This window comes from Rhipicephalus microplus, chromosome 3 (assembly GCF_043290135.1).
Source record: "Rhipicephalus microplus isolate Deutch F79 chromosome 3, USDA_Rmic, whole genome shotgun sequence".
Taxonomy (NCBI): domain Eukaryota; kingdom Metazoa; phylum Arthropoda; class Arachnida; order Ixodida; family Ixodidae; genus Rhipicephalus; species Rhipicephalus microplus.
The window spans coordinates 81,653,365-81,678,761 of record NC_134702.1 but is presented as its reverse complement, the minus strand read 5'-3'; the positions used below and the strand labels follow the sequence as shown (position 1 = coordinate 81,678,761).

Sequence of the window (25,397 nt, the reverse complement as noted above, 5' to 3'; positions counted from 1 at the left end):
AAAACCCACGCTGGTAAACATACCGCGCAGAAATCAAGAAAAAAAAATTGGCAGCTTTTTCTTGGAGTGAATGATGGAGAGTGGGGCGAAGCATTCGTCCGTCCATTCGTTCTTGCTTCCGTCCGTCCATGCGTCCACCTGTGTGACCGTCCATGCGTCCATTCGTCCGTCCGTGCGTGCGTCTGTTCGTGCGTCCGTCCCTGCGTTCGTCCATGCATCCGCCCCTGCGTCCGTTCATGCGTCCATCCGTGCATCTGTCTGTTTGTCCATTCGTCCATCTATTCAACACTCCAAGTACCACCATCTCGCATCTTTTCATCATATATTCCCCATATAGAAGCGCCGCCATCCAGTGGACATTCCAAAGACTATACGAGAGGTGGCACACACACACTTTCTCACGGCTTGCACTTCGGGTCTACTATCCCCCTTTAACCACCTCGAGTTCATGGTATATACTAGTTCACTGTAATAATGGCACTGCGGGCCAACACTCGCTAAACCTTTCTGAAACCAAGGAGGTTACGTCCAGCAAGTATAACGTAGCAAACTTTTCCTGTCAGATAGTGCCCAATGCACATGCCAATGGCTGCTAATGGGGATCGCAGCGTGCGCGTTCACTAAAAGCTGAATGCTCCTGTCTCTCATTCCCCATTAGCAGCCATTGGTATGTACATTGAGCACTATTTTTTATTTTTCAACTACGCACAGAAGACATCTCCCACCAGCACCACCTTGGAGGTCAAAATGTAACAATCGTTACATACTACGATGGCTACGAGAGGCGAACGGGTGCCGCTATAAGGAGCTTCGCCCCTAAAAATAAAGGAACGTTGGTACTCGTTCAGCAATTCACAGGTTGGCGATTAAAGAAATAAGACGCACGTACTTCTGGGGAGCAAAGATGTCACTCCAGCCGGGAATGAAGTGCGGCCTTTGTGTGAACGTGAGGAGGATCATCAGGGTCAACAGGGAAACGACCACCGACTCGGAGAAGCTGTGAGAGGAAGAATGAAGCGTCGAATAAGCGGAGTGAATAAACCGAAGTACGATGGTCGAACGATTATGTACATGCTGTAAATAAACTTTTTCTAAACAATAATAAGACCGATTGTTCAAAATAAAAAACAATACAAGAGGCCCTCACAGAGGCTGTTTTATGAGGGGAGGGTCAGTTAGACTTGTTGTGACTTTAAATATGCAAAAAAAATTGGTCCCGTACTTGCATGCTTCACGTAATAGGAAAGTCCCAAGTCTGCTCTGGAGCTGTCTCAGAGAAAAGATTAAACTTTCCCGCACTTCGAGAAAGCCAAGTCAAACGCAATTCGTCCGCCAGTATTACAACGATTTATGAAAAGCGGCAAAGCGGCCTTGTTTGGCGAAAGTCAGTAATAATAACAATAAATTCTAGAATTTAACGTCTCGAAACCACGATGTGATTATGAGAGACACCGTAGCGAAGGGCTCTGGAAATTACCGTAGGAAGAGCTCTGGAAAGCTCACTTACACGAACCACCATAAGACAACCGCATACGACCAGAGTAAGCCCAGAGCAACGGCTTGACAGAAAGGCTAAATGGAACGCTGGCGCACATGATTTATATGTACGTGGTTGTGCAGCATGAAACGTGGGACGATATCTTGCCGAATGTAACGTTTGCGTACAACACCGCAACCCAGAAAACGACAAGGTTCGCACCCTTCCACCTCGTTTACGGTCGAGACGTGCAAACCATGCTAGACGCCATGATTCCTTGTGACGCCGACCAGCACGAGCTGCTAACTCCTGAAGTCAAGGATTACATTCAGCGTGCAGAGGAAGCACGTAAACTAGGTCGCGCGCACAAAAGATCGTAGCAATGGGAAGACGCCCGAAGGTACAATATCCACCATCGACAAGCCATGTATCAACCTGGCGACCAAGTGTGTGTTTGGACTCCTGTTAGATGGCGAGGTCTAAGCGAGAAACTCCTCAGCAAGTACTTCAGACCCTGCAAAGTATTACGGCGGTCTCGAACGAGCTTGGAACTGTGTAAATGTTTTTTTTTCTTATGAACAACCACATACATTTTTTTTTGCACCTGCATAGGCCCTGTGCACTATATGTATCGTTTTCCCTTTTTTCCCCCTTATGGGCCCTGCTGTCCCCTTGTGTATGAGCATCGAGTCGATGCTCTACTGGGAGGGCGAATAATGCCACCTAGAGTTGTGAGCCATGGTAGCCGCCATGGTAGCTCAGTGGTAGAGCATCGAACGCGTTATTCGAAGGTCGGAGGTTCGGTTCGTGCCCACAAATCTTCTCACCCACTTTTCTTTCTTCATATTTACCTTACAAATCTGTCTAATAGCCTCCCCTGTACTTTGCTTGGCATTATTGTCTGTTAGAATTCATAAATATTGTGTCAAAACATGGAAAAACGAGCCCTTAAGTATACACTTCTTTCTCTTTTTGATAAACGAGGGTCTCGTACTGGCAGACTTGGTGCCCATTGGTCAGTTGCCAGCTCGTAAAAAGTTCACATGTTACGAAGCGCCACACAGGCTCATGAAAGAGTGTGCCACACTCGCTGCCAGGACTACAGATGGCGCTGACTGACATTGCCACGTTTAAATTCACATATATACACAATAAAATGGCTGGGAGGATAGCCGCCGTGGTAGCTTAGTGGTAGAGCATCGAACGTGTCATTCGAAGATCGCAGGTTTGGTTCCTGCCCATGGCAATTTTTGTTTTTACCCACTTTTCTTTGTTCATAATTACCTTACAAATCTGTCTAATAGCCTCCTCTCTACTTTGCTTGGCATTATTGTCTCTTAGATTACATCAATGTTGTGTCAAAACACGAAAACACGAGCCCTTAAATATACACTTCTTTCTCTTTTTCATTAACGAGGTCTCGTACTGGCAGAGTTGATGCCTTAGGCTGTATACGAGGGACTATTTGTCAGCTGCCAGCTCTTAATAAGCTCACGTGCTACGTGACACCACACAGGCTCGTAAAGAGTGTGCGACACTCACCCCCATGGCTACAGATGGCGCTGACTGACACTCCCACGCGTTATTTCACTTAGATACCTAATATAGTGGCTGGGAGGATAGCCGCCGTGGTAACTCAGTGGTAGAGCATCAAACGCGTTATTCGAATGTCACAGGTTCGGTTCCTGCCCACGGCAAGTTTTCTTTTCACCCACTTTTCTGTCCTCATGTTTACCTTACAATTCAGTCTAATAACCTCCCTTATACCTTCCTTGGCATTCTTGTCTGTTCTTACAATAAATATACGCTTACAAATGTGCTTACAATATATATATATATATATATATATATATATATATATATATATATATATATATACGTGTGCGTGCGTGCGTGCGTTCATGTGCTGAGCACATTATCCGCTTCAGCGACACTTCTTTTTCCACAATAGTCACTGACGGGTGGCTGATACAATATGATTACCTAAAGGCCTCCGCAATCTCTCGTGCCTAAACAAAATGACTGTATTCGAAAAGCGTGCCTTGCACCCACACTTTGCATTATGTAATTGATTGATATGTGGGGTTTAATGTCTCAAAACCTTTCACAGTGTATGGCCAAATGCGTTAGCACCCGGCACTTTAAACATGAGTGATGCTCTAATAGAATAGAGAGAGAGTGAGAATTTATTAGAAGGCAGAGAGGTCGGCTTGAGCTAGTTCGCTCTAGCCTGCTACTCATGCTCTTATAGGGGTATGTTTATGCAGCGACCAGTCAATCCCACATACGCTCGTCCACATGTCAGACGAATACAGTAAACAAGGCTAGACGAACATGGAACAGAACTAACCTTGTGCTTAATTATGCACGTTCGTGCGCTTCCTCATCCGACAGCATCCAGATTTTCCCAATCATGGGGCACCGCTCAGTTGATTTGTGGAGTTTAACGTCCCAAAACCACCATATGATTATGAGAGACGCCGTAGTGGAGGACTCCGGAAATTTTGACCACCTGGGGTTCTTTAACGTGCACCCAAATCTGAGCACACGGGCCTACGACATTTCCGCCTCCATCGGAAATGCAGCCGCCGCAGCCGGGATACGAACCCGCGCCCTGCGGGTCAGCAGCCGAGTACCTTAGCCACTAGACCACTGCGGCGGGGCAGGGGGGGGGGCACTGCTCAGTCAGTTTATTTTTGGCTGTAAAAAAAACAACATTGAGCCCATACCTATTGGTGGTCGTTTTATTCGGTGTGACAGTGCATGTACGTGCATACAGTATCACCGCAATTCTGCCCCGTTCACGTTCCTGCTGGTGATGTTGGCTGCCTTTAATATGCTTAACAAGGCCCCTGCAAATTTCCTGCAAAACAGACTCAGAAAAGCCGGCGTGTTTTAGCCTAATAACCTGCTCCCGGAAGCTCTCCCATGCCGAATGATGACGTGACTTGGTAACTGTAGATTTTAAACAAGATGTGGCTACTGCGCTTTTTATTACTTTGGAATGAAAGGAGTGGTAGCTCAGAAGGGGCTTATTAGATCTAGGAGTGCAGGAAGAACATCTAGGGTCACCTGAAAAATATAACGTAAGGTCCAAACCAGCAAGGTGTTGTAAAATGGGACTTCGCAAGCAACTTTTAGCCGTACTCTTTTCGCCTCCAAAGCTCGATCAACAACCTGTGCAAACGTATCTAACTGCACATTGCTACCCAGTACGAAAAAATCATGCACGAAACGAAATACAGTACTGGCAAACCCCCTGTGCATTTAGGGACAAATTGTGGCTCATTCTGCTAAAAAATATTATCACTCATTGTGGGTGCAAGGCCGATGCCATCTATACATGATTTCAGGCCTGCTCAGTGTGTCTGCCATGGGCTCTGACGTCATTGCGTTTAGGCCGGTGTGTTTCGCTGCACAAACGTGCCTACGTTTGCTCTCGTCGCTCGATAGACATAGATGGCCAAGCCCGATGAACATTTTCGTGGCCTGGTAGTGTGATTGTTGGTGACTCAAGCACACGAGAAGACAGTCCTTTTTTGTGTCGTTGAGCTGCAGCGTCTATATGTGATGCGATTTGTGCACTGAATATTCGCAATCTGTATGGCTGCAAAACCGATCAATTAGGGGATGCTGCGTGGTGATTTGTCGCGGCAAGGGACCGAAGTTGCGAGTGTTCTCGTTTCCTAAGGACAACCGAAGAACATTATGGGAGCGTGTTGTTCGTTAAGCTGACGTCGACATCCGTTTTCTTCGTGACCCGAAGGTACGTGCGTCCATACTAAATATATTTCTATGTCGTTCTAATAGCCCTATCACCACCATATTCTTGCTCTTGCCCTAAAATAAAGGTATCATGTGTGCTTCTGACTTGTTAGCGTAAGCCCTGACGTTAAAATAATAAACGTGCGTGGCAGTACGTTTACAGAGCAGGCGTTTTTTCCTTCAGGGTCAGTAAACATTGGCTATTGGCGATTAGTGCTGCGGAATTGCATTACCTCTGTTCACTTGGTTGAGAAAAATGGAAGGAATGTGGTTGTAATACATAGTGCATTGCTTTTATGCATAGTATTTTCTTTCCGGTGTTACTGCTTCTTGCCGGTGTTTCTACTAGTCTCGTCATCACGCGTTCACTCGCACACAAATTATATACGACGTGCAGTGCGATTAGGTGTTTGATAATTGATTTATATGTGGGGTTTAACGTCGCAAAACCACTATATGATTATGAGAGACGCCGTAGTGGAGGGCTCCAGAAACTTAGACCACCTGGGGTTCTTTAACGTGCACCCAAGTCTGAGCACACGGGCCTACAACATTTCCGCCTCCATCGGAAATGCAGCCGCCGCAGTGCGATTAGGTGTTTGTACGGAACATCACGGTGGCGTCGATGGCGACGGAAATATGCATCTTGAGTGTCTATATAAATACTATTGCAATAATCTGATTTGGAAAGTTGCATAGAAACAACGTTTGTTATGTTAGTGCGGTCTAAAATTGGCCGTTTGCCGTTGAAATTGAATGGCCGGCAAAAGATAGCCCGAAGCCATTCTTGCAAAAGCTTTCCAAACAGAGTACAGTGATGCGACAGCAGTGGCATTTAATGCTGTCGGTTTAATGCGTTTAATGTTGTGGCTGCCGTAAATGTACACTGCAGAACAAGTATTGTGTCGTTACTGAGCATTCACGACGCAAAAAAAAAAGAAAAAAAAAACTCACATTGACACTTTGTCAGTGAAACACCGAACACGTATTTATATGTTGTGCTTGTCAGTGAAACAACGCACAAGCACCTATGGGATCTTAAGAATCTGGGATAATCGTTAACCTACTGTAATCGAAGTTCACTCATGTATGTGTTAAATAAAAAAGTAATTGAAAATTGCCGAGCAAGTAGCCATTGCATTGACACTTTTGAACCCAAATAGATCGAGGATCCACAGCGACTCTAGGGCAGCCGTGCGAGCATTTGCCAAAGGAGTAATCTGTAGACTCTGGCAATGCTCAAGGGAAAAGTAATCAAGCCACACACGATTATTTGGTTTCCTGCTCACATGAGCGAAACCAACGGTGCTCCCGCGAACCTCGACGAATCTGCCCATAATGCTGCACGAGGACTTGACAACCATGCCGCCACAGGGCAAGAAGATGCTGAGGTTTCAGCATGCAAGGATCATTTCTATTCGTGCAACGATCTAACGAAACATTTCTATCTATAGGACGCAGAGTCTTCCCCCTTCCACACAGTAAACTAAACAGAGCTCAGGCCATCACACTCAGGCGATTACAAACAAGAATTTATCTGAACCCACTGTTACTTACAGTATTTATCCGGAGTTGTGTGTTCCTACATCGATGCAATAAATGCCACGACACTACAGATCTTTCTCATATGCTCTGACGTTGCTCCGCGCTAAGCAGTCACAAGGAAAATACTTAAGCACTATGGGACGCAGCTCTGCGCAGTAATGCATTTGAGGGACAATTATGGGCAGTCCAACGAGCCCGCGAAGCGGCTGAAGGATATGTCATTCGCTCCCAACGTGGGAGTGGCCCGCTTCGGGCTAGGACACTAGCACGACCTATTGGACCTTAATAAAGTTATTTCATCCATCATTCATCCATCGTGCTTCTTAGGAACCGAACCTTGATTTTTTAGCATAATGTTTATCTGCGCTATTGTTATTTAAGTGACCCGTGGGAACATTTTATTTAGGATTTCTCTGTAATTATGTCGAGGTAGTACACGTTAGGTAAGAAGAGTGGTGTTCTATAACTGGCAGCAAGCTTGCCCCCCAACTTTTTTTTGCCTGTAATAAACTGTTGTTGTATAATCAGGAACAATGTATTGCCTCTTTACTTAGAAACCTATTTCATTATTGTTTTTATCACTACCCTCTGTAATGTCTCTTGACCATAAGTGTAAATAAATAAATAAATAAATAACTAAATAAACAAATAAATAAATAAATAAATAGGCAAATCCCACGTCTAGAATGGCCATCCCTTCATCTTCATCTTTAGTGCAGTAAAATGATGTACCCTATAATTTCCTTGGCATCATTGTTAGTTTGATTAGGTTGTGTATACCAAAGAAAACCAGCATCGCTGAATCGCCCTTCTCTCACCATGTCTCTATTTGTTAAGCAGGAGTGTGCGATTACAGTTTAAACCACTTATAGCAATACTAAAGAGCCATGAAAATTTCACTGTTTTAACCGATAATTGGTATAAACGGGTAGCGCAAAAAAAAAAGCACACGAAGTAACTGCAGGCTGTTGCGGGAAAGCCATAATATTGGGTGACATATGCCAACAAACATCAGCGATAATAATGACAAATCTGCCGATTTTTGGCAACTTTTTGATCATTCAAACACTTACGTGGAACCACTGCAAGCCCTATAGAACCAATGTATGACAAAGCCCGAAGTTCTGGACACAGAAAATTTATCAAATGTTCACTGTTTACTCATACTGCATGTCCAAAAGTGCACTAACAAAAACCCCCGCTTTCAAGCTTCGATAGTCAGCTTTGCCGCCGTGCGGTCTAGATGTGCGGCGCAGGATATTGTGAATCCGAAGGTGTGCTGGGGTACGTTGGGCAATTGTGGGCCGAGGTTGAGTGGCTTGAATTCATTTTTATAGCTAGCCAGAATTGGTTGTTATAACCATATTTCGACATTAGTGCATGCTGTTGCTGGCTGTTTTCATTATAAAAAACACACAAAAGTTGACGCTGCAGCAGGTTCTCAATGCTATAACCAAATATATTGTTAAAACAGATAGTTTTACAAGAGGTTTGGACTGTATTCGAAAACTTGGGTAATAATTGGAATAGTATACTATTCGATTCGGTACGAGAATTGACTTGCCCATACTCAATATTTAAACGCACTTCTTAGGTGCCTGTTTTTGCTTTATGCGGCATCACCGTCACTGTCACCATCATTAGCACCACCGATAAACTTGAAAAAAAAATAAAATGAGAAAACAAGCTACCCGAAATTCAGTAGGGTTGAAGCCCGGGCCCCTTGCGTGACACCTGAGTATATATTTTACCTCAAAGCCACGATGGTGCCTGAAAGTTGTTTGCAGAAAGAATCTAGAAAGACGCATGTCGGGCAAGGGAGTTAATCGTGGAATATTTTACAGCGCATCGAATTAGATACGGACAGAGAAGGGACACAGCGCTCAACTCTCATCTTAAATTTATTTGAAAAAAATAAAGGACATATATAGAAGACATTGAGTCATCGAACCTGTGCGTGTGGGCATGTGTTACAGCGCAACACGCTTCATGTCTTGTCTATCAGGAAGTTATATTCTTCATGCATTAGAGTCACACGTTGTTCGATATATCGATGACTTCTTAGTTGTACTGGTTGTTAATGATATTATGAAGGTCTTTAAGAAACACGCGATGGGTCTGCATTTCACTTTGGAGCTGCCAAAAAACGATGTGCTACAGTTCCTTGACTTAAGACTGGCTTTCGTTAAGGATCACATTTGTTGGCAATACCAACCTAGATCCATTAGGCCGATCCTGAATTTTAATTCTGGCCATTCAAAAACCGTGAAGAGAGACATTGTGTCAACTGTGCTGGGTGCAGCTCTTCAGAAGTCATGCGAACACCTATGTCGCAAGCTTTTGATACACAGAGGGCCCGCCTTGACAATTCCGCCTTTCCGAGTGACGTGATTTGCTCCGTATCGAAAAACTCTATATTGAAGATCAAGAAGTTTCGTCGCCGCGACTCTAGTGCCCCAGAAGTTAGCAAGAAAAAGAGGCATGCAGTTATTCCATACACACACAGAACCGCACATGGTTTGAAAAAAAAAAAAACACCAGTGCTCATTATAGCGTAAACGTGTTGTTCTAAGCACGCCATAAAGTGGGTAATGTGTGTGCCTTGGTGGATGGAGCGTCGTGTCAGCAGTCAGGAAAGAGAAAAAATGTGTCTCCAGTCATGTCCCCAAGTATGTGCCTTGTGCTACTGGCATAGTTTATGCCTTTCCACTATCTTGCGGCTGCAAATATGTAGGCCAAACAGGCCGGTGCATTAACGTGCACTTACGAGAGCATGAGCTGATACTATCAGGTGCTGCAATCACGTCTCCTTTGGCAGCGCATTGTAGATCATGCGGATGTGTGCCCTACTTGCAGAAAACTTCCATCAAATACAGACATGTGGATCAGCGCACGCGTGAGATAGCCGAAGATTTTTTCATTAAATCCAATAACAAGTGCATAAGTCATCCATCTATCACTCTTCGTGATGAAGAATATAACTTCCTGTTAGACAAGACATGAAGCGTGTTGTGCTGTAACACAAGTGCCCATGCGCACAGTTTCGATAGCTCATTGTCTCCTACATATGTCCCTTCTTTTTCCGAACAAATTTCAGTTGAGAGTTCAGCGCTGTGTTTCTTCTTTGTCCATATCTAACCCGCTGAGCTGTCAAATATCCCACGATGAACGTCCACCAATTCGCCAAACACGCGATTCTGCTTAAGGCAGTTAACCTGTCTAATAAATAGTATGGCAGGAGAGTAAAATAATGACCAGTCATCACACAATTTCAAATGCGCAATGGGTATAGGGAACTCTAAAGTGAGGGCTTCGCCATAATTTCTCACCTCCATCAGCCACACTCAGCATCCATGAAGTGCACAGTATCACCTTACAGATGTGTAGCGGGTACCTCGCCTATCCGTAGAAACACGAACAACGGCACAGTTGGCGTAGTGCTATGCCGTACAATGAGCTGCTGTACTTCACAAAAGTTATGATTTATGGCGTGGTCGATGCATTGACGAAAGCGAAAACTTGAAAGAAAGTTGTCCTTGCCGTAACACAAAGCAGCCCTTAGATTTCGCGATCAGCACTATCGTGATCGTCTATAAATGTTTCCTCCATAATTTTTGAATAATGAGCTCTGACACAAAGACCTCAAAAAAGCTACACAATAAAACATCGAAAGAGTACTTTTCTTAATTTAACGACTAGAGTACTATACAATTCATGCAGCCGAGTCTTTTACGGGACTATCGATGCCGTAATAATCAAAGACGAACGTGCTTATAGTTTTGAAGCCTGGGCGTATGGGAACTGGGAAGGGAGAGACCGAATTCTGTGACGTCAGAAGGCGCATATTACAGAGACAACAATCTCAGCTGCATTGCGTTTATATGCAAGATAGAGCGCTATAAGACAGTACGAAATTTCAGAACAAAGACCACTGCTACGAAAACCAATTGTTCATTTTAAATGGTCATTCTTTCAGGCAGCATATATACATTAATAATAGCCCAAATTCCTAGCTCAAAGCCACTATATGATTATGAGATACGATTCATCACGGTGTTGTAGTGGTGGTTCTCGACTGGTAAGCCGAAGGCCGTGGAATTGAATTTCGGCCGGGGCGGCTGTTTTTTTTTTTCGTGGAGCTGAAATGCTTGAGGCCCGCGTATTTAGATCTGCGAGCATGTGAAGGAACCACAGCAGGTCGGAATTCCCGGAGGATTTTACTGGTGCGTCTACGATAACCATATCGTCGTGGCCGGACGTTACATGGCAAGAACTACAAATATAATAAGGGATGTTGCAGGGGAGGGCTCCAGAAATTTCAGCCACCTGGGCTCAAATTAAGTGCACCTAAGTCTAAGCACACGAGCTTCTAGCCTTCTGCCGCCGTTGGAAACGCGTTCGTTGCGGGCGGTATTCAGACCCGCGACCTTGAGATCAGCCGTCGAGCATCGCAACCACCAGACCAGCGTGGCAGGGTGTATGTACACTCGATAGCTTCACGAAACGACAAAAAGTATGAAACTAGCATGCGCGTGATGGTTCCATAGTTTTTCTTGATTGTTTTGCTAAAGTGGCTGAGTGTATTTATGCTGCCTGAAAGAATGAATACTTTGTTGTTAGCGCAGTGATCTCTTTTTTTTTTTTTAGTTTCAACCCGTCTTATAGCACTGTTTCCTGCGAATGACCTCGAACCAGCCCGCCCAAAGGCGTAGCGTTTTGCTGCATTACAAAATTTGTCCTCCGTATCTCAATCCGCAGTAATTAATATAAGGCGCTTTTAGTATAATTTGTTGATATTTATTTTGTTTACATTGCTTGGCAGTGTTCTGGTCGCGAGGGCACTCCGCATTCACAACCTGTCGTCCTCGTTCTCTTTGGCAGTTACGTACACCGGAGCAGCTCAGCGCAAGAACCGAAGCCTAAAAGAAAATATTTAGGGGTGATGCTTATACTTGAGTTAGGTACCTGGTATCGGCACTCGCACGACTTCTGACGAGCTAGGCTTTAGAGGCTACGGAGTCGGTAAGCATGCACAAGTTTACCAACTGTGCCATTCTTGAGTAAAGAAGATCGGTGGCTTGTCGGCAGTAGTCGAAGAACACAGCCGTAACCTGAATTCAAAATGTTCCAGTCGTCTAATGGCAGGTGACCAGTAGGCACTGGACACAACGAGCATTACGATGAAGCCTCAAACGTGTTCGTACCCACTTAGGGGAAGTTGGAAAATAATTGGTTATACAAATTTTTAGGCCTTTCAGCACTTATTATTCTCGAAGAAAAAAAGAACGCTACTAATGTATACGAGCGAAGTTGATCTTCGACTTTCTCGATAAGCCAGTATATAGTTATTTTTTACGAATATTCGTTTTTTTCAGATTTGGAAATAATTGATTGTTTGAAATAACTTATATAATGTCTTGCTAGACGCACCCTTGCACGCAATCATGATCGGTAGAAACTGCCATGTTATTTGTGTTAGAAAACGAGAATATGGGTCAACAGAGTCCTTATCAAATTGCCATCACTTCTTGTCAATGCATCGGACGTGAATAATTGTGCCCCACTTAGCCCAATGTTCAATAAATTTGCTCTCGCATGGGGTGATCTAGCCCTTCTATACCACCCTAATCAGGCCACTTAGACTGCCCTCCCACCTAATTAAAACAGCGGCCGAGAGAAGTTTCTTTCAACTCAGTAATGTTCTCATTCATTCATTCATTCGTACAGGTGGACAATTAAACAGAATTTGTGTAACGAATGTGTCACATGTTCGTTTGTTGGTCTGGTTGGAACAATTTCCCGACCCGTAAGTTCACAAGTTGGCCCGGTTGGCCATCATGCAAGTAGTAATGAACGTCGATTTGTTACCGAAGAAGCGTGATCGATGCTGTTGCTCACACCAAGAACATTTGGCTTAATTGTGTGTTTAGATTTGTTAACTTTCGCTAATAATACGTCAGTTGAGTTTGAGTTGTTCTCGGCGTGCATTTATTAACGAGGAACCGCTACTATAGGTATTTCGTATATCGTCCATTTGTTTGGTTAGAATCGGTCATGCTAGGTGCACTATATGAACAGGGACGTGAAGGTAACGTTTCTTTTACTTTTATTACCAATAATTCTGACGGTATGAAGGGAAGCAATTCACTTCTGTTCGTTATTAATGGAATATTCATATAAGATATGCTAACCAATCTAACCAACCTGTACAAGTAATGCTGCAAAGATTCTGTATACGCATGGTGCCTTCTTTCGTTGAACATACCGGCATCTACAATGGCGGTCACCCACTAATGGAAATTGACGAGGAAAGAGAACGTTAACGAGGAAACAAACTGTGGTATATAAGCGACGAATTCGGCAAACGATATGCACTGTTCCGTACACTGTGCTTCTCAGACACTTTTCTTGCCTACAGGAAGCTGATGCGAAAGCCTGGATTGCTTTAGTTAACCGTCAGTCGGGTTGCTCTCCGGTTATGTTAGCATGAAATAATAGCATGATTTTCTACTGGCTCGCTTCTTCAACACTATGTGCATCACCCATTTTTCAAAAACTGAACGCGCGAGTGTTGACCAACGAAGCGAAAGTGCTGGTTCCTGGCTTCCCAGTTTGCGGTTCCCCAAAACCACGGAGATAGAAGACAGCTGTGCAGCACCATTCATTGAGCGAATGCACATATTCTCGTTTGTTTCGCTGTCATGTTTTCTTATACGGCACTATTCTGCTGGGTGGTCGACGCTCGCGGGTACGGATGAAAAAAAAAATGGGTGACTAAACATAACAATAGTAATATGTTCAGGGTTGCAAAAAAAGAGAGACAGGATTCCGGCACATTGCATTGAGACCGTAGTAATGAAATTGTCCAGCGTTCAAGAAAAATTCCTTTCATACCTTCAGACTACCTCAAGTATAACACACATTGCGAATCAAGTAACTTCTTCTGACAAAATAATGGAAATATTGAAGTCGTAATGCAATATCAGTTGGCACTCCAAATTAAGGCGTACGTCCACTATGGCGACTTAGGTGGCCAAGTCGCTACATAGAGAATCACACGTGGTACACAGTGACCAAGCCGGAGTGCATGTCACTCGGATCGCAGCCTGCCGTTGACCACGTGGAGCACTCGCGACGCGTCAGCATTCGATTGGTTTGGGCATGGGGCAGTCAAATGTCTCAGCGTAGTTCTGTGACGTCATTACGGCGTAACGCAGCGCCAGAAGGCGCGTCTTGTCCCGTTCGCCGCAGAAAGTGTGAGCGAAGCGCAGGTAGAAGAGCTGCGTGAGCCTTTTTGAAGCCGTTAGGTCGAGGTCCCTGCCATCCCTGGAGCTCCCCTTCTGTGAGGCTATCATGGCCCACCTGGTGCGCCACACGCGGTCAACGTCGGGAAGCGGCAACGTGAGCCCAAGATTTGCCTGCGCATGCCGAAAGCAAGAGGGGTGGTTTTATTTCGTCCGTGTTACCACGCTTACGTATACTGTTATCATGCTCGCATGGCGGCGCTCAGAAAGCCCCCCCCCCCCTCCCCCTCCCACTCCACTCACGAAATTTATCTAGTACGTCGTATAACAGGGCAACAATTTTTTGCCCTTTTGGTATGGATGATGGGATGACTTTCTTTCTAACAATTAGTCTTACGCTCCAACCCCCCCCCCCCCCCTCACACACACATTTCCCAATCAAACTGCATGTGGCTACATACTCGACTCATATTTGTAAGCTGTCCAGCTTTCTGCTGCTTTCTTGTGCAGGGTCAATCTGCAGTAGCAGTTTATTGTACTTCAAAAGATTATTGTATTTCAGGCGAAAAATGTCCGTTATATGGTGACTGATCATGGTGTCGATAAACCAAAAAATAATTTTACAAGTAATGTGTCATATATCAGCTTATGTGATGTTCACCTTCGATGTGGACGATTGTTCGCATAAGATATGACACACGATTCTTTAGAACCCACTTCTCGCCGTGCCATATTGGACACCTTCTGTTTAAAGTCCGCAGCATCCGTGTGGTTGCAGGCTACCTTTGCAAGCGTCTGGCAGACTTGCGTCCACCGAGGTGCAACGAACGCTAAGATTATCAATCGCCTAGTGTGGCTCAGTGGGCCTGGGGACCCATCGGAGGAGCGGAAAGTGCAGCCGAGTGCAAGAAAGAGAGATAAATAGCTGAACGATACCCCGCCTGCTTTAGCAGACTTGTGCCCCTTAGAAAGAAGCGTATTGCTGGGCATCCTGTTGAAAAAAAAGTTGAACTTGCTGTCCACTGAACAGAGGTTTTGCCTTGAAAACGCTCGTACCCTCGTCCGCCGCATGCGTCTCACCATGGAGACGAAATGAGCGGGCACACGTAAAATGCTCTGTAAAAAGAAAAAGAAAACACATTGCCTGTGTCAGAGTTTCGCGCATGCACCATTGGCGCCTCCGCTCGTTTACTGAGGCCCGCTGAGACGTTTAGCTATGACTCTCTATTGTCCATTACGTAAACACTGCGGAAATGGTGGGTCACCAGCTCACGATATCATCTCGTGACGGTTCTTGCTGTGTAGAATAATTGCCACCTTTTCTCACCTGACTATAGGTGCACTCACCGTGTCGGAAGCAACTACTCGAGGCACCAGTTCTGTAAAAATGGCAGTCACAATAGAGAGTAACAACTGAGCGGTTGAATGAGCGGGGATGCCAACTGCGCCAGCCAGCGACTCCACGGAACGTGCCGCTCTACCGCTCATTTCGACCCCTCGGCGCAGCGTACAGCGTGGAGCGTTCTGCAGGCCAAACCTGAGCTCGATGGACAGTATTTTCAACCTTGTTCAACAAGTGGCGCAGCGATGCGCTTACTCCTAGAAGAACCGCGCATGCTACCCTTAGGTAGCATATGCCTGGAACATATGCAGTAACTCTAGAGTAAGTGTATACGCTATACCTGCTTACGTAGGGAGCATGTACAATTACTCTGCTTACTCTCCTTGCTCCGCTGTACTCCTTTGTTTCAGCTAAAACAAGTCCAGCATAAGCTCGGCTATCATTCTTCCTTTCGTCTTGCACTCTGCAAGCTCCTCCGCTCCTCCACCAGGCCGCCTCAGCCGCCCAGCAGTTACTCTCGAATGGTTTCCATGCAAATCTTATCGTTTAGCATCGCAATCAGTGTGCTTTATACAGCCCACATCGGCAGTTTTTCCCCTTTAATTTCTTGAACCAGAAACGCACCTTTGCGTACGAGGCGAAGCATTCCTTGTAGACCGTAGGACGCGGCACCGGCATGGCGTGTTCCGCGACCGTCTCGGCGAGCAACACACCCAGCGTGGCGTAATTGATGCTCGGTTCGGTGGCGTGTGAGTAGTAGAAGTCGGGAAGCATGAAGACTAGAGACACGAACCGCCGGTGACGAAAGTTCTCGACGAGCATTTCGCCCACGTTCACGGCACGGCCCGTGGCTCTAGTGTACAGCACCAGGTTAACGGCGAAGTCGTCGCCGTGCCAAACTTTTGTGGTCTTCAGCACAGCCTCGTTGCTACCCACTGCCGGCTCGGCGTTGCGTGCCCCTGCGGAGTAGAATGGTCGTCGATGGGGGACGGCACTTTGAGGCAGGCGGGCACATGGAATCCCATTTAAAAAAAAAGAAGGGGAGGGGGCAAACATTTGCTTCACACCCATCGGATCAGTCAGTCACAAGATCAATACACGTAACGGTGTGTAAAAAAAAAACAAGAAATGGCGTCGTGTTCACAATGGTTAGCCTTTGCTCCCCACTTTTCCGAAGACAAAAGTAGGAAGCAAGCCGTTTTTAGAATACACCACTTGAGGTGCTCGGCAACCATAAATATAAAAAAGCGACATTATCTCGGGGCTTTTATGATTTACTGAGCGGTACTCCTAAATGAATTTAGGGGGCCCCCTCCACTCCCTATACCTGTACTTCTGCGCATGCCTATGCTGCGAGAGGTAGGATTTGAAGTCAGTCACAACGAAAGCGACGCATAGTTACTATATATAATAACTACGCGTCTCTTTCGTTGTGACTATATGAAAGGAAACGTTGGTCTGGCCCTCAAAAAGCGTATTTACGAAAGTTTGCGTAATAATTGATAAATGGGGTTTAACGTCCCGAAACCACCATCTGATTATGAGAGACGCCGTAGTGGAGGGCTCAGGAAATTTCGACCACCTGGGGTTCTTTAACGTGCACCCAAATCTGAGCACAACATTTCCGCCTCCATCGGAAATGCAGCCGCCGCAGCCGGGATTCGAACCCGCGACCTGCGGGTCAGCAGCCGAGTACCTTAGCCACTAGACCACTGCGGCGGGGCGAAAGTTTGCGTCCAGAAATGCTGATTGTCAATGATCGATCGCCTCAAATAATCACAATTCTCGCCTCAGGATCACCAGGGATTTCTTTCACGAGCTGTTGAACCATAAAAGGCGCTTGTGAATCCAAGTCCACGGCATGTGCACAGGAAGCGTTTTTTACGTGAAAATAGCTCTTAAAAAGATTGTGGAATGCGTATTGAAAAAATGTGAAGTAGTTGAGGACAACACAATATATACATATCATACATCCTGTAAGATGTCACGAATTCTGACGAAAAGCACCGGGAAGTTCACTGCTTACAATAATTATGGACAAAGCAGCATTTTCTACAGCAGCGCAGCTGAACCAGGTAGTACTGAATACATGTATAGCATTTTCTCTATGCTTGCGTATTCACTGTGAGTCCATAATTACTGACTCCAACAAAGAAATGCCATGCTGGAACTGCTACGTGTATTATTGTTGACAAATGAGCGCGAGGAAAAGGACACTCTTCTAGATCCCATGATCGACAGCGTTTAATTACACCCCGTCCTTCTTTTTCTATGTGATAATTTACGTTACCACATACTACAGGTAAAGACACAATGTTCGGTATTTTAACTTGTTTACGAGTCAATTGATTTGATCCTGTTCTGAATCAATGTATGCAAGAAAACGAGACAAAAAAAAAGGTGTGGAACCACGCGTTTTCTGAGAGATTAGAATCTCAAAGAACGAAAACATTTTGTATAGGAGGCTCCAGCAGTGATACAACATGCAAGCGCTGCATGGTAAAAGAAACAACAAAGATAGCAGTAGTCGTGAAGAAGCAAGTGACACATGTTGTAATCTAGGGAAACAATGATTTTTTTACCTTGAGCGCAAGCTTCTTTGACAAGCGTCGCGTTCAGCTTCACGCCCTTGGCGATGGTCAAGTGATGTTGAGTGACCATCAGAAGGCGCTTGCACATGAGAAATAAGTCAACTATGGCTACTTTCACGTTGACGATTTTGCGCAGCGTGTGTTGAAAGGTTTTCGGTAGGAGAAGCTCCATGCTTCCCAGGCAGATCTTCCTCTTCGTAGCGGAGTCATTGTGGCCTCGGTGTTCCGCCGCTCGAACGTCTAAGCCCACCAGGGCCGAGAAGGGCACCAGCAGCGCGTAGAGAGCCGCCACTCGTAGCTTCATGGAAGCGAGGGCGCCCATGATGCTTCTGATGCCACTGACATTGTTGCACATGAAGGTCGTCACAAAGCCAGTACGGTTCAGAAGGGGCGCCCAAGTGACGTGCAAATCCGGCATGTCCAGCGCTGTCGTGGCCACGGGAAGCGCAGGCTCGTAGCCTGTCGACGCCTCTGTGAGGTTACTGATCGCGTCTTCTAACCGCAGGAACTCTGCCGATATTGCCGCCTTGGTCGCGTTCGCCAAAAGAGCATTTGGAACTTTGTCAAGAACTTCCTTAACTATATCCAAAATCGGGGCATCGGTCTTTAAGGAACGGCCCGTCCGCACGATCACATCTTCATTGTCACCTCGATCACTCCATTGTATGTGCACCACCGAAGGCATCTTGTTCCGGTATGTGGAGTTGACAATTAGACTGACGAGCCCCGCAAAATTGGTCACATTGAGCCACTCTGCCACATCCACGCCAGCCGCCTTCCACAGCTCCTGTAAATTCGATGATCCGTTGCTGAAAAAGGTGAGGCAGGACCTATAAAGCGTGACGAGCTGGTGCACTTCCGGCCTAATACTGTAGCTGTGATGAGACCTCTCGGTTGTCAGCGTGTTGTGTGCCAGGGGAACGTATTGGTCGTGAAGACTTTCGTAGTATGACCGGGACGAGCCGTTGGAACCCGTGCTGTTCCAGCGGCCACAGACGAAGTCATAGACGTCGTGGCAAGCGCTGGCGCCACTGTTCAAAGAGAAATCAAGGAGCCTGACGGCGGAACAGCAATCCTTGGAATCGCAGGCGCCCTGTATTTGCTGTGTGAGCAGATGGTGTACCGAACCGCCAGAAGGAAGCAGCCAGGTCATGATCGACGAAGTGAGAGCGGATACCAGGACCGTTGCCAAGGCAACCACAATTGAGATGACGAGTCTAGAAGGCGGTGAGGGCGTGTCCTGCTCTACTTTCGTCTTGAAGACTATCGAAATGGGATGGCGAAGGTATGCTGCACGCAGGAGGCGATCAATGCGGACATCATTAAAACAGACATGAAAATTCCTTCTAGCTAAGATTTAAATGCTAGATTGAAAACGCACAACATCACGGAGAAGATGCACACACAAAGGGCTTTCATTGCGGGCTATAATGTTTACAGCGCAGATAGTCCTGAAAAAGCATTTAATGTTTCGAAGCATATAAGCTTGCAATTCGAGCACAAAGATAACTTCCTACCAGTGTTGCTGTTAGATGATGCTTCTGATGCCTTAGCGTTACGTTTAAAAGCGCATAAGCTGGTTCTACAGGCTTACAAAACCTGTACTCGAACCATCATTTTAGAACGACCATCAATGATCACTGACTATCGTTACAACTTTCCATAGACTTCCATCACGGAAATGACGTCTAAAAATAACTTTCAGAAGGCAACTCTTCCGCCAACAGTAGTCGACCCACGACCTTTCGATAGGCGAAAACAGCGGCCAGGTGCGATACCCGCTGTGCAACGGTCACATACTTTATGGGCTTAAAAAATACGCTTTTTATATCTACCACTGCCCTCTCACAGTTCTCTTGGTACAGTATAACAACAATACATCATGACTGTGTTATCCACGATCAGTTCCTTCAACGCGCCATTTCTACGCGTCTGGCATATATGCGGTGCGTTTCCAATTGAAGTGTGATTTCGTCAACGCCTTAACACAGGGCCGCATGGCGACCTTAGCCAAAGCGTTGGCGTGACTGATAGCGGCCATGCATATCAAAAATAGGTCTGCAACGCATAAGCGCTTGCTCGTCTAGATGTAACTGCGCTTTCCCTTAGGCGAAAGACCCTGGCCGGCCAACAGAAAAAAATACAATGCGCGTTGCATTCACCTCTGATCGGGCAGTGGCGTCCAATACCATACCACGAGGGTTGGCAACCTTAGCCCAGGTTGGGTGTGCGAGCAGTTCTGCTCTTCTGGCTGTTACACAACGCTCTTACCGCTAACTGATACAGCTACAACAGGCAACCATGACTTCAGTGGTGCGTTTAATCATTAATAAATCAATGATTATAAACGTTAGTCATCAGGATGTAGATGTATCAGTAAGTGTCAACTTCAATGAATTCATTAAAAACGATGCTTCCCCTGTCTGACACCAACAGGCTTTGCATAAGCTCTCGTATATCAATGTACAGCGAACAGTAAACTACTTCTGTAATGAGACGTTTCACTTTCTTGTTATGCCGATTCCCATGAGAAAAGAACCAACATTGTTTTTTTAATGCTATGGCTGCTTCCTTTCGTGGTATAAGACAAACAAGTTCACCGAAAATAACGGGGTGCTTTGGACGTAACTTGACTACAAGTCGAGAGTGTTCTGCAGATCGGCCATGAACCTTTTTTATTGCACCTACAAGTGGACCCAGCTGAAGTTACATTTCCAGGAGATGAAAGATAATGACGCCCACCGTTCCACAATGCAATCTAGTCTGAAGAATACGTGCCCAGCGTCATAAATACTTTCGCAGAACGTCAGATATGGATGCGATTCAGGAAGCATACATTTTAGAAGGGGACTTTTGTACATTATATGCGTGCGTGTGATTGTGGTTAGTTTTTAGAGTATTATAATGCTATGTTGCAGGACAGAGCTTCCAACTAGTGTTCAGTATTTTTAAAGCATTATGCGTGAACTTCACCCACATTTCAGGTATCTTACAAAACGCAAGAAGTGTGTGGAAGCGTAGGCGACAATGTACCATTCTAAAAGAAATCCCTCGTTTGTAGACGATGCGCATTTACGAAGGTTATGAGTGACGGCCCTTTCACTAAGAACGGCTTGATCGTACACGTTCATTTATGTTTCTGTATATCAAAATTACTGAACTTTGATTCTAAGCTACTCAATACACCCAACATGCTTTCCTTAGCTTCGCTACTATTTGGCTTCGCACTAATGTGTCTAGTGAAGACTGGTCCCTCGACCTTCGTACACCTGTTACGACATACAGAATGTCCCTTCACAGACAATAAACTGGTGTTTTTATTGTGGGTTTGGTCATCTTGCAAAACTGTTGTTTTTTAAAAAAGGTTTATGGCTGTCTTGCACAATTTGAAAAACCTTGCTCAAGATACGTGAAATAATGCCCCACTAATTCTGGGAAACGTTTGTGAAAGGATGCATGTAGCGTAAGTTGGAGACGCCACCATTAGCCTATATTGAGACTTAGAGACGCTAAGCATAGCTTTTTTTTTCTAAGGACTACTGATTGTCCGAAAGACTAAAATAACTCACCTGGTACAAGTAAATACAGCCTCTTGTGCCGTGTGATATGCTTTCCTTGCTTAGGCAGTTGTGGATCCTCTACTGCGACAACGTTCGGTGGAAGATCTTCGGCACCTTGTTGATCATCGCAGGCTTCTGTGACAACGTTCGGTGGAAGGTTCCCGGCGCCTTGTCGATCATCCGTAGCTTCAGCGGCAGCCTTCGATGGAAGATTCTCGGCGCGTCGTGGATCAAACGAAGCTGCAGCATCGGGTGGTTTCGAAGAATCGTGCGCGTTCTTTAACTTCGAGGCTTTCGATTTGTCCGCATCAGCAACCTTCGAATGCTTGACTTTTGTATCAGCGGCTGTGACGAGGCTCTTCTTTCTCTTGTCCCTTGCATGCCGGTTGCTTTCTCGCTGCAGGTTGTCAACAGGCTTTGATTTTCCCTACGTGGATCATAATTTTTCGTTACCTATGAACAGGTCAGATGAAGGGAACATCGTAAAAATGGCAAGAGGTTGAAACAGCGAATTGCTCTTACGCGTGCTTAACAAACAAGAACATACCACATGTAGAAATGTGCTCAAGCCCACATGTGCCTAACAGTGAAGAATAATGGTTATCATTACTAATGCTTAGCACTTTTTATCGCATTCTGACATGAAAGTGCTTTAGGCAGGGGTTCACCAAGGCTTCAGTGATGTAGTTCCGGCACGGAAATGACCCCAAAAATAGGCACGATAAGATTGCAACAAAAACTTTCTTCAACCAGAGTGAAAATCATGATCTGTCGGTCAGCGGCATCAGATGATCGGTGCACAAGCCTCTATTATACGGTCACAAACGCTGGATGATTTACAAACGAGCTTTTCATATCTCACACATTCTCACAGAAACGCGCTTTTCATATGTCAACCGCGCCATGCATTGGCATGGCCTCCGCAATTAGTTCTTGCAACACGTCATTGCTACGCGTTCATTCCTTTCGTAGCGTTTCGAACAAGATAAGTGCAATCACGGCAGGGCTAGAGGCTTTGGGTGACCTTAGCCCAAGCTCTTCGTCCAATCAACCACACTCTGTTATGGCTGCGATAGCACTTTCTCTGATTATTCGCACACCGCGAACTACTACGGCTGCCACAAACGTATGTTTAATCATTGATCATGGACGTTATTCAAGGAGATAGAGACGTACCACTAAGAGTGAATGTAGATGAAACACCAGCGGAATGCCAGTGTTTTGTTTACGTTTTAGGAGAACCAACGCTCCCGCTGTCACAGCTGCTGCGGCTAGAGTGGGCCGAATAAGAGATGTGGCGAAAAAAAATTACGTGCTCAGTAACATAACTGGGCCCCCACCCTCTGACGTCTCTGCGGCAGCCCTTCGGCCTTGAAATTTTGTCGGTGTTGTTCCGTGGCACACGTCACCTGTGCAATGGGAGGGATTAACGAAATTACGCTTGAATGTAAAAACGCTTACAGTCTGACCGGCCAATGCATAAACGATCAAGTAAGAGAGCAAGATCGTTCGATCAAAATATTTTTCATTACATTTGCCTGTGCACTGCAGCGCGTGCAGATATGAGGCAAGATTTGTTAACATCACCGTTCTGGGTAGAAGCAAGGAGGTGATTGAGCAAAAGATGATAGAAGCATTTCTCAAAGAAAAAGATAATTGCATGAGCGATTCGTCAGTAGTTATGCGTTATGCTGAATTTTATTTTTTTGCAGGTGTATGAACCAGCACGTTCTTTGAGTGTCAGAATGTGCGATGTGACGTGTGGTGTCTTATTGCGCATGTGTGCCACGGTCGATATATTGTGGTTGTTTCGCAAAACTAATGTTGCTTGCAAACTGGCGCTATTTCGTTTTACCTATTCTTCTACGGTGGTTTGCGCTGTCTATATCTCTTGTGGCGATGCTTAGTGTTGCTCAGTAATGCTAAGTGTTTGCTTTTTCGCTAGACATTGGGAAGTTTTGCTATGTTTTTCTCGCTTATTCCGAGTTTCACGAAGTTGCTAGGCAGTTGGAGGTTTTCGCTAAGTCTTGCCAAGTGTTGAAAAGCGACGCACAGACTTACCGAGTCTCACGTTCTATCACTCTAAACGCTTTCAGTCTCGGGAGGTGCCCCAGCATTAGAGCGGAAAGCAGTGTTTCTGAGTGGTAGCCAGTAATGCTCAGCTGTGGGCCAGGACCAGCTAGGTGCCGATCAGAAACACCGGGTCTCTGGCCTGGCGCCACCAGTGCAAGGTATGCCCAGCAAGTTTAAACCAAGCAGCCAGCTTTTCCACGTAAGTTCGAGATAGTGAGAGAGCGAGACGGTGAAGCGAACGCTAATCTATGCACAGATGCGCCAGCAGTCGCTAGCTAAAAAGATGTGAGGTCATCGCTCCACAAGGTTTTTTTGTCCGTAATGGATGGACTAGCACCAGGCTCCTACAGCTCTGCTGCTAAGGTGGATCCACACGAGGGGACGGAGGAATTTTGGCAGTGGACGGCGCATCACGTAACGCATGCGTCATGGGAACTTGCTGTCTTCGTTTCACTCACTCTTCTCCGCTCACTGCCCGGATAGTAATGCCACTAAAACACTCTAGTAATGTATCACTCTTATTTCGCGCCATCCATTTGACCATTGTCTGTCCTTGATAGAGAGCATTCAGCGTCAAATCTGTCAATATTGATAGGATTGGCCAGGCTAGGATCCAGGCAGCCGGCCTAAAAAGCCACGTGTTTTAGTTTTGCGGTGACGTCTGAATGTGTTTCGTGTGACAGTTGAAGAGGAGAGTGATTTTTTTTATCGCGTTGCCCCGCCACGGTGGTCCAGTGGCTAAGGTACTCGGCTGCTGACCCGCAGGCCGCGGTATCGAATCCCGGCTGCGGCGGCTGCATTTTCGATGGAGGTGGAAATGTTGTAGGCCCGTGTGCTCACATTTGGGCGCAAGTTAAAGAACCCCAGGTGGTCAAACTTTTCGGAGCCCTCTACTACGGCGTCTCTCATAATCATATGGTGGTTTTGGGACGTTAAACCTCCCTTATCAATCGCCAATTAGGATTCCGCGAGCGTAGCTCCAGCTGTGTGCACGCGAAGTCTCCGCTACTGCGCTGGATTAAACTAATCACGTGACTATTCGGTACTTAGAGCAGCGGTATTTCGCCCTCGCATGGAAATCTAGTTTTAGAAACCCCGGATCCTCCCCTGTGAACAAAATGCTTTGGAAGCGTAGAAACAAACTAGCCCAGGTATAAATTACCAAAAAAAGCAGCACGCTGTCAATAATACTAGTCTGGAAATGCGTCCGCTGTTTAACGTAGGTTATCTGCAATCGGAGCATGCGTACCAGCGACTACAAGTGTTCAATGCATGCAGTCACCTTGTGGTGGGCCCGTTCAGAAGCACTTTTCCCCGAGGCCCATCTTTTGCCGCCATGACCCTCGTGGTGATGGTCCTTGCCATCGCTGCTAGACTTGTGCCCCGAAGTTCGAGGTGACTTGTGGACTTGGGCGACATTGCCTCTTGGTGTAGACGCCGAAGTCGATGCAGGCGACTGCACTTGGTCCATTCTTCTTCTTCCTCTTCTTCATCTCCAGTAAATTTCGATTCGTTGGAAGTTTAAGGTAAGTTGATTGTAATTTAAACCTCGTTTGTGGTCGTTGGAGGGAAAATATAGGCGCGGTGATTTTTCTTTCACCGCGTAACAAAAGCTTTGACGAAATAAATAGAAAGAAAAAAGTTTTTTCACTAACTTCGTCAGCAGAAATTTATCGGTTGATAATGAGAAATAACAGCATTACGGGTCACCTGGCACATTAGGTTATTGATATTGACATTCCTGTACATTTGACATTTTGTTCGAGAAAGGTCTTTCGATCTCTTATGACTAAGACAACT

At 45.7% G+C, this 25,397-nt stretch overlaps 1 protein-coding gene across 1 annotated transcript; it reads right to left on the bottom strand.

The window, feature by feature from the left end:
* Positions 1–12,886: 12,886 nt before the first annotated feature.
* Positions 12,887–25,068, bottom strand: LOC142802844 (uncharacterized). The gene is made up of 4 exons (XM_075887902.1): positions 24,880–25,068; positions 21,534–21,951; positions 15,998–16,332; positions 12,887–14,205 (listed from the first exon to the last, which is right to left on the bottom strand). Exons 1-4 carry the CDS (start codon positions 25,066–25,068, stop codon positions 13,927–13,929), a joined length of 1,221 nt encoding a protein of 406 aa, XP_075744017.1. The 3' UTR covers positions 12,887–13,926.
* Positions 25,069–25,397: the final 329 nt, after the last annotated feature.